This window comes from Myotis brandtii, unplaced genomic scaffold (assembly GCF_000412655.1).
Source record: "Myotis brandtii unplaced genomic scaffold, ASM41265v1 scaffold213, whole genome shotgun sequence".
NCBI lineage: Eukaryota > Metazoa > Chordata > Mammalia > Chiroptera > Vespertilionidae > Myotis > Myotis brandtii.
In genome coordinates, this window is record NW_005357962.1 from 2122998 (window position 1) to 2133572 (window position 10575).

General features: G+C 37.9%; 1 protein-coding gene across 9 annotated transcripts in view; it reads left to right on the forward strand.

The window, feature by feature from the left end:
- Nucleotides 1–10575, forward strand: part of PSEN1 (presenilin 1) — a 74070-nt gene that overhangs the window by 32606 nt on the left and 30889 nt on the right. For all 9 annotated transcript variants that reach the window (XM_014539320.1, XM_014539322.1, XM_005865807.2 and 6 more), the window contains 3 exons: nucleotides 3736–3989; nucleotides 6210–6351; nucleotides 9846–9913. In XM_014539320.1, the coding sequence (XP_014394806.1) occupies nucleotides 3736–3989; nucleotides 6210–6351; nucleotides 9846–9913 (464 nt within the window). The remainder of the gene's footprint in view (nucleotides 1–3735; nucleotides 3990–6209; nucleotides 6352–9845; nucleotides 9914–10575) is intronic.

Sequence of the window (10575 nt, forward strand, 5' to 3'; positions counted from 1 at the left end):
TAGTTGTATTTTTGAAGTGGTTGTTTGCGGCAGCAGTCTCCGGTGTTTACCTATGCCGCCATCTTGCTCGGAATCCTACTTCAGGGAATTTATCCTACAAATATGCCCCCATACGTGAAATAAGTTAATAGGGGGCATTCTGATTGCAGCAGTGTTTGTAATGGCAAAAACGTTCAAAGCAAATTAAATGTCAGTCATTAGGGGATTGGCCTAATAAATTAATTTATATACTGGCTATATAGATGATTAAACATTGTTTTTAAGAATAAGGATGTTCTGCCCTAGCCAGTTTTGCTCAGTGGATAGAGCATTGGCCTGCGGACTGAAAGGTCCCAGGTTCTAGTCCGATCAAGGGCACATGCCTGGGTTGCAGGCTCATTTCCCGGTGGGGGGGTTGGGGGGGGGGCCTGCAGGAGGCAGCTGTTTGATGTTTCTCTCTCTCTCTCCCTCTCCCTTTCTCTCTAAAATCGATAAAAGCATTTAAAAAAAAGAATAAATGGTGTATTTGCATATAACCTAAAAAAAAAAAAAGAATAAGGATGTTTTTTGTGTACTGATGTAAAAAAATCTCTAGGAGATTTTTAAGCAAAGTGCAGGGCAGTGCATTTATTCAGCTACTACCATTTGTGTGAGAAGGGGGAAGAAGCTATGTATTATATTTGCTTGTATGTACATGAAGAAACTCTGATAGAATTTGCAGAGAACAATGACAGTGGTAACCTGGGAGATTAGGAAACTAAATAGATAGTTAAGTAGGAAACTTTTTATTGTACACCTTTTTATACTCAGATTTCAGAACCACATGAACTGTTTAAATAAATAAATTGTACTTTAAAAAATGAAATTAAAACATATAGTCAATTTTAAAAAATAGTATCTAAAGTACTATAAAGAGGGAGTGTGTGTGTGTGTGTGTGTGTGTGTGTGTGTGTGTTAAACAGTGTTCTAGTTTCCCATATCAGCTTCTGGGGGTGGGGCAGGGTGGGGTTGGCTAATGTTCTTTATAAACCAGAACATCCAGTTGAGTAATGTGAATGAGCATGCTATGATTGCCTCTTTCATGCTAGACTTACTCAGTTAAACTGTTCATATAGCCTGATGGGACAGCTGTAGTGCCATAGGAAGAACACAAATTTTGAAACAAGAAACTTGAATTTGACTCTGTCTCTGCTGATTTCTGGCTGTGAGATTTTGGACAAGTTGTTTTAGTGTTCACCTACTAACTCCTCTCAACATCTGAAAAGAATGATTGAGATATGTGAGAGTGCTTTGTACATTATCAAATACCATATAATGAGTTATTATTAATTGTATTTTAGTTTATTTTGTGCATAATTGACCTGTCAAGTTGGTCATAATTCTATTGCCAAACATTAGTCACAAACATAACATCCTTAGCATATTTTTCTTTCCACAGCTGTTGTATTACATTAATGACCAGTAAGTTCATACTGTTCCTACTTTCCATCTACACTCTCTCCCTGAGAGTTCATTCATTTCCATAACTATAGAAACTAATGACCTCCCCCAACTTTCTTCTGAGCTTGAAATTCTTATTAACTGCCTTTGGACTTCCTGCCTGAGTGTGAATACTTGACATTTACCTATCTCCCTCCTCCAGGCTGCTCATCTGGGTTCCCAGTCTCAGTCAGTGTCATCATCACCCTCCTACTCTCTTATGCTAGAAACCTCCAGGGTCATCCTTGACTCCTTCCTGACCATTCACAAAGCCCTTCAATTCTGCTTCTGAAGTGTGCCTTACACATCCCTGTTTCCATCCCCACTCAGCCAAGTTTCTTAGAAATAAGTCATAATCTGATGTGTCACTTCCTCAACCTTGAGACAATTTTTATGACTTTCTGTTGCCTACAGGACGAAGTCTAAAGTCCTTGGCATGGCAAACAAGGTCCTTTACAACCTTTCCTAAGCTTTCCTTCCACCAGCCCTGACAGACCCTATTCTCCAGCCACCTCTGGAGTACTCACTGGTTGTCTGTCCAGCACTTTCACATGTCTGCGCCACAGTTCATGTGGTCTCTGCCTGGAGCCCACTTACCTTACATTCACTCTTGAAGTTTCTGTTCAAAAATCGTATATTTTATGTTGCCTTTCTTGACCACACAGAATTATAGTCCTGTAGCACTTTATTTTTATCTCTAATATAATGTTTATTCTATATTGAAACTAACTTAGGGACTTCTTAAGGATAGCAAGCATCTAGATCTTATTAACTTCTGTATTGCCACAGAAGAGTACCTGGAATATAGAATTTTCATAATTACCTGTGGGATAAATATATTGAAAGTAAAGTAAAAGAGAACTCAGCTCACAGTCTACAGAGCTCTTGTGTTGACTTATGAACAGCAAATTGAGCTGGCTAAGAACTTGATTTCTGAAGTCAGGCATATGTGGGTTCAAACCCACTCTGTAACACTAGCTGTGGCTGTTTCCTTACCTATAAAGTGGCGATGATAGGGTATCTATGAGAATTAAATGTCAAGTACATATCAATCCTTGCTACATTGTAATAATTTTAAGCTCTTATTAAGTGTGTAATGTATTTTTAATGAATAATGGTAATACTCTATTAGGTATATCTGTAGTCAGAAATGAGGTATGAGAATAACATGTTTTCCTAAGAGAACCCTTTCTCAACCAAGCTGATTACATCTTCCCAGCAACAGTGACTATCAACCTGTTCTATTATCAATGAGGAGGGAGAAGAGTATCTGTTATCTTTCCTGTTATCTATTACTAGAGGCCCAGAGCGAGAATTTGTGCATGGGTGGGGTCCAGCTGGCCCTCCCTGATTGTGGCCCATCATAGCCACAGGTCGTTCTGGTCATTCTGCCGTTCCGGTCACTGGGCTTTTATATATATAGATTTTTATTATTGTTATTGTTAGTGCCCTTGGGATTCATTCTACCCTTTATTAAAAACTGAGTTTAGACATGAACAGGGATACCAAAAAGGAAATCAAACTTGAAGAATAAGAACGGAGAAACCCAGGATAAGGATAAAAGTAATACAGTGGTATTTGGATTAAGAGTCCAAGGAAAGTAGAATCTAAGAAAGGTTCTCTTTCATTCCATAATTCATCAAGTATTATTGTCCCCGACTCTATTCAGGGCACAGGAACAGGGCAAGGATATTATAATTGTTTAAGGCCTAATTTCTCACTGTAAAGATTTTTTAAAATTGCATACTTGAGATAATTGTAGATTTACATGCAACTGTAAGAAATAATTACAGAGAGATCCCTTGTACATCAGTACAGGATTTTAAGTCTTATTGGTAATGAGGTGTGATAGTTCTTTGTATAACTGGTGTAAAACCACAGGTAGAAAGCACTTCATGAATTGGAAAAGCTGGGATTTCTCTGCTTGAAGCTGCAGCAAATAAAGTTCTTATGTAGGTGTCAGTTTTAAGCCAATCCTCAAACGATGAGTGTAATTGTATTAGGTTAGGAATGGAACGAGACAGTGAGGAAAGCCAAGATCCAGGTGAAAGGGAGGACCTGGGTTCCTTTAGGGAATTTGGTAAATAATCTAGATTTCTTAACTGCACACTTCACTTCTTATAAATTGGTTCTCTTACCTCAAGTTTTTAGAACTCAAGTAATTGTGAGCCTATTGTTAATCTCAGGTCTGACTGTTACATTTTCTGTTTTTGATATAGAATAACTTGATTCTGCTGAGAGTCTGACTTACTGAAAAAGTTTTTCTTTTGCTTTTAGAATGACAGTAGAGAACGGCATGAGCACAGCAACGAAAGGCGGAGGCGGGGCAACCCTGAGCCATTATCTAATGGAGGACCTCAGGGTAACACACTGCAGGTGGTGGAACAAGATGAAGAAGAAGATGAGGAGCTGACACTGAAATATGGCGCCAAACATGTGATCATGCTCTTTGTCCCCGTGACTCTCTGTATGGTGGTGGTGGTGGCTACCATCAAATCCGTCAGCTTTTATACCCGGAAGGATGGGCAGTTGTATGTATGAATGTTTTGTTTTATTATTCTCAAGGTCATCATAGCTTTTCTTCATTGCATGTCATTATCTTGAAGGCCTCTGCACTGAAGGGGCATGAAGGCCAGAGAGTTCTTTCAGTCAAAAGCAATTGAGAGTGAGGCGTTATTTATTACTTGATGCTTTAAGTCAGTGATTCTCAACCTTCCTAATGCCGCGACCCTTTAATACAGTTCCTCATGTTGTGGTGACCCCCAATTTCATTGTTACAAATTGAACATAATTAAAGCATAGTGATTAATCACAAAAACAATATGTAATTATATATGTGTTTTCCGAAGGTCTTAGGCGACCCCTGTGAAAGGGTCGTTTGACCCCCAAAGGGGTCACGACCCACAGGTTGAGAACCGCTGCTTTAAGTAGAGAAAATGAAAGCTACAGAATTATATTTCCGGTATGCTGTCACTAAGGGCTGAATTTATTTGTAATGAGCCAGTAAAGTATTAAATAGTAATCTTTCCCATCTCAGGGCCATTGAGCCCATTATTCTTTGCATGGAATGTTCTTTCTTTTTCTAATTTAGGTGGATTATGTCCTAGCATCCTTCTGATCTTGGCTTAAATGTTAATTCCAAATATAAAGGCTCTGATCCTACTAATAAAATTAGGTACTTTTCTTATAGAAACCTGTTCTTTTTCACTTGTAACAATATGCAAATATAAATTTATTTACATGATTTACTCAACACCTGGTTTCCTTCTGTACTGTGTTATCAGAGCACTTTGTTTCCAGGATGAGGTATATAATAAAAGTTGTTAAATGAAAGGATGAAGAATTCGTACAAACTGGCACACTCTTCTCTTAGGGAACTGTTGTGTAGATTCTCTGGTGCTGTTGGTGTCAGCCCTTGATTCTTATGTCACCTAGTTCTGTCTCTAGGACCCTAGTGGGGCTCAAACAAGTTTTAAATGGATTTTAGAATTTGAAAGTGGCAAATACCTGAAAAACTACATGGGGTTCTGAAAGCCAAGGTATTAATTTTTGAAAGAAAGACTAAGACAATGAGTAACGGCAAATAGAGAAAATAGCTAAAAGAGATTAATATTCTCTGTATAAATTAGATTTAACTTGGTTACATATTATAGAACAGGGATTAGTAAGTCATAGTCCACAGAGCAGCTCTGCTTGTCACCTATTTTTGTAAATAAAGTTTTACTGGAACACAACCATGTCCATTCTTTTATATATTGTCTCTGCCTGCTTTTATATGATAATGGTAGAGTTGAGTGGTTGCAGCAGAGGCCATATCACACACAAAACTTAAAATATATACTCTCTAGTCCTTTGCAGAAAGTTTGCTTACCCCGTTATAGAAAATCAAACAGCTAGTTTAAATGATATACATGCTTTATCTCTCTCTGATGGAGTAGTGCAGAGCTGGTCAGTCAGTTTGGAATAGTGTCTTCACATTCATCAAGGATTCAGGCTCCTTTCTTTCTTCTTTATTGCTATACTCTAGGTTATATCTCAGGGTCTATACTCTAGGTTATTATGGGTGCTGGAGCCCTAGCCTTCATTCAGACAGCAGGAAGGAGTAGGGAAGAAAAGGACATAAAACATCTCTCTCAGCAGAATTAACTCTTTCTTAGAAGTTCCACACAATATATCTGCTTATAACTCATTGGCCATTACTTAGTCTCATGGCCACACCTGACTATAAGGGAGTCAGAACTAAAGTCTTTAGCTGGGAACATTGGCACCAAGAATAAACGTGTTTTTGTGTGAATGAGAAACAAGGGGAAATGGATATGTGACATTATCTCAAGACAACCCCAGTTGCAGTCACCCTGAAGATGAAAGATAATAATTATAAACCATATTACTTCCTCTGACTATCCCTTGTATCCTCAGTAGTTTATATGGCAGAACCTGGTTCTTTAGCAAATCCTAATAAGCTGTGGAGAAAGAATATTTGATGAGGTAATTGTTTCAGGATAAGCATCCACTAGATGGAGTCAGGGTCTGGTTCGCAACTCTCCATATCTTAGACATCTTTTATTTTGAAGCACTATTTTTGACAGCTATTTTTCTTAGGTTAAAACTTCTTGGCTAGGTTGATGAGATGGGCAGAAGTGATATATCATTTGAATCAAGGAAACAAAATTCAAGTTGGAGAGAGTATATGGCTTGGGATATCTATCCACTAACACTTATCTGGGGCTTTGTGTTTTGTTTTGTTCTAGAATCTATACTCCGTTCACAGAAGACACCGAGACTGTGGGCCAGAGAGCCCTGCACTCGATTCTGAATGCTGCTATCATGATCAGCGTCATTGTGGTCATGACTATTCTCCTGGTGGCTCTATATAAATACAGGTGCTATAAGGTGAGCATGAGAGACAGAGCTTTGCTTTCTACCATATTCTTATGATTGGGTTTTCTATCTATACTTTACTTGGTCTAGTAAAGAAAAAGGTCTTAACCCTGGCTGGTGTGGCTCAGTGATTGGAGTGACAGCTTGCAAAGGGTCGCAGGTTCGATTCCTGGTCATGGGCACATACCTGGGTTGTAGGTTCATTGCCAGCCCCAGTCAGGAGCATGTGCGGGAGGTAATCAATCGATGTGTCTCTTTCACATTGATGTTTCTCTCTCCATCTCCCCCTTCCACTCTCTCTAAAAATCAGTGGAAAAAATATCCTCCGGTGAGGATTAACAACAACAAAAAATACATATTAAAATAACAAATTAAGCCCTAACCGGTTTGGCTCAATGGATAGAGTGTCAGCCTGCGGACTCAAGGGTCCCAGGTTCAATTCCGGTCAAGGGCATGTACCTTGGTTGCGGGCACATACCCAGTAGGGAGTGTGCAGGAGGCAGCTGATCGATTTTTCTCTCTCATCGATGTTTCTAACTCTCTATCCCTCTCCCTTCCTCTCTTAAAAAAAACCAATAAAATATATTTAAAAAAAAATAACAAATTAACTTACTTTACCTATTGACTTGAAAAGATTAATCTAGCCTTTTTTGTGTGAAGTCACTAAACCAATATGTGTCAATAATGATTAGAAAAAGTTTCTAGACTTTGATTCAGTAATTTTGCTTTCATGATTTATTCTGAAGAAAGAACTACAAATGCTGAAAATATTTGCATACTGGGATAGTCATCCTAGCACAAATTATAATTGAAAAAGAAAAGAAACACTGACAAATTCATGCATAAGGAAAAGGTTAAATTGTTGGTTCATCTATATAAATATAATATTACTGCCATTTAAAAATATATTTGGTGGCAGAATATATCTGTGACAAAAAATTAAGTGTTAAAATGCAGAATGTAAAACTATTATTACTTGGTTCTGATTTTTAAATTTTTTGTTGTTGTTGTTAACCCTCACCTGAGGATATTTTTTCCATTGATTTTCAGAGGTAGTAGAAGGGAGGGAGGGAAAAGGAAGGAAGTGGGGAGGGAGGGAGGGAAAAAGAAGGAAGGGAGAGGGGGAAGGAAGGTGAGAGAGAGAAACATTGATGTAAGAGAGACACATTAATTGGTTGCCTCACACATGTGTCCCAACCAGAGTGGGGATCAATGCTCCAACCCACTGAGCCACCCAGGCCAGGGCAATGCTGTGTTTCTAAATAAACAACATCTTCATGTTCCCTTGCTAAAAATCAAAACAAAACAAAATAACAAGGTAAAAAGCATTTCTCAAAAAGGATGAGAATTTCCAATTTTTAATATTTACTCCAGCCTTTAATGTGGAGCCTAATATGGAATAGCAGTATACATCTTCCACTCATTAAAGCTTTTCTGTCCTGTGATATTGTATATGCTCTTTAAGTTTTGTAACTTGGATTATTTCAAAGCTCAGGCTGTGAGTATGAAGGAGCACGATGCAAGTAAGGAGATACCTTTCTGCTCAAGTTCTGTTGTTTTTTGTTTTTGTTTTTTCCAGATGCAATAGAGTAAGAGCTCCCTTTAGAATATTTTGTTAAAGTGGAAGTATTTAGAGGGAAATGTACAGGTATCTTCAGGTTACTTTGATATGTAGGAGAGATGGATAGAAATTTTACAAAGCAAGTGTAGCAAAACGTGAGTATAGAATTTAGGTGGTACATGGGTGTTCACTGTAAAAATCTTTAAACTTTGCTGTGTTCAAAATTTTTTTATAATAGAATGTTTGTGGGAGAACACCAGAAGTTAAATTTGATAAAGTTTTTTAAAGAAAGACAGCAAAATTAAGTAATTTTTCTTTTTTTATTTCAGAGAGGAAGGAAGAGGGAGAGAGAGAGAAACATCAATGATGAGAGAGACTCATTGATGGCTGCCTCCTGCACGCCCCCCACTGGGGATCGAGCCCGCAACCTGGGCATGTGCCCCCGACCAGAATCGAACCTGGGACCCTTCAGTCCTCAAGCCAATGCTCTATCCACCGAGCCAAACTGGCTAGGGCAAAGTAATTTTTTAAAAAGAATTCATAATCACAGATCACCTTGGGTGATCAAAACAGAACCACAAGAGCAAATGAACATAAATCCTAATCATATCTAGACTTTACAAGCTTAGAGTCTGATTATCTGAACAACTGGATCTGGAGGTTAGGGTTGGGAGATTTAGAAAAAATGAAGACAAAACAATATTCTTGATTTGGAGGTTTTCTTTCTCTCCTTTTTTCAAGGTTCGATTTGATCTGTTCTGGTTAAGAGATATGTTTGGAAATGTTATTAAGTAGCTCCTTCTGTCATTGAGTAATAAAGTTCATTGAAATTAAGCAAATAATGGTTCTATGCACCTTGGAATAATTTCACTTTGGGTTAGAAGTTCTTGACAATTTATCATGCTTATTCTGTTTTTAAAAACTCCATGCTTTTAGGTTGTATAATATTTTCCCAAATATACCCATTACATGAAATTATCATTTAAAATTTTTATCTTGTGTAACAGATTATAAAAATCAAATTCTGACCTATTACTCACATTAATAAACTGAACCTGAGTAATAGAGACTAATATTTATATAGTACTCTGAATTCTGCGTGATAATGATTTTCAAAGAATTCGTAATAATAATACATTTGTAATGGAAAATAAATGTAGAAAGCATTGCAATACTTATTGAAACTTAACAATCTGAATGGTTTTGTCAAATGGTTATGTAGTTTAGAAAGCCTATTTTCTCTGTACAGTTAATGTATACATGCAAAGGTCATCTAACTGAATAGCTGATTTTCCAGTTTATTGAATGTTATTTATCAATTATCTTATTTCATTTAATTTATTATTTATTCCAGGAACACTACAAATTTCCTCCACTGAAAATATTGCTGCTTTAAAGTTTAAATGTCAACTGTTGACCCTATTGATAATTTGGCATTTTAGAATTCATTGTTTTTAAAATTTTATCTATTCCCAAAGGAATGAGAGTCTATATATGTCTTGCTGAAATTTCTATTTACCATTATGAGTTGTTCAGCCCCAAAGAGTTCTATATAAAAATGCACTGAGCCCTAACTGGTTTGGCTCAGTGGATAGAGCGTTGGCCTGCAGACTGAAGGGTCCCGGATTCAATTCCAGCCAAGGGCCCATGCCCGGGTTGTGGGCTCGATCCCCACTAGGGGAAGTGCAGGAGGCAGCCGATCAATGAGTCTCTCTCATCATTGGTGTTTCTATCTATTTCTTCCTCTCCCTTCCTCTCTGAAATCAATTAAAAAATACATATATATATATTATAAAAAAAAAGAATGCACTGAACCCAAAGCCATATGTGTTCAGCCATTTGAAAAGAGTAACATATGCAGAAATAATATACTATTTTTGAGGAAAGAAATTTGCAATTTATTTTGGTCATGGGCTCTCTTATTTATATTGAAATTCTTTTCTAGGTCATCCATGCCTGGCTTATCATTTCATCTCTATTGTTGCTGTTCTTTTTCTCATTCATTTATTTGGGGTAAGTGGTGAAATACTTGGTCTATTTTTCAGAAATTAATTCTGTTAGGGGTCTCTATCTTTTAAAGCCATGTCCTTTATTGATGAATTACTCTTAAATTATAATTGTTTCCATATGTAGGTCATACTTGGTATATATAAGAAGTTAATATAAGTAGGGATATTCTTTTATTGATCCTTGCTTATAATAAGTAGAACTGAAAGAACTCAAGACTATAATCAGTTCTAAGTCTTTTTTAGTGAAGAACTTACCTAATCTACACTAATAAAAGAGAAACATGGTAATTAGCGTACGACCGCTACCCTTTTCATTGGTTAATTAGCGAGATATGCAAATTAACCACCAGCCAAGATGGCAGTTAACTGCCAAAAAAGATGGCGGTTAATTTGCATATGTAGGCACAATGCAGGGAGGCAAAAGGGAAAGCTCGGAAGAAACCCCCTGGCACTGACAGTGATCGGAAACCCAGGGGGGAGCTAAGAGCCGGGGGGCAGGGCCTTTGCCATACTGGCCAGTGATAGCGGGAAGTAGGGGTGGAGCCAGCGATGGGAGCTGGGCAGGGGCAGAGCCCACGATGGGGGGTGGCTGCAGCTGCGGGGGTCCCCTGCCTGGGCCTAACGCCTCAGCCAGAGGCGTTAGGCCTGGGCAGGGCCGGAGCCCAG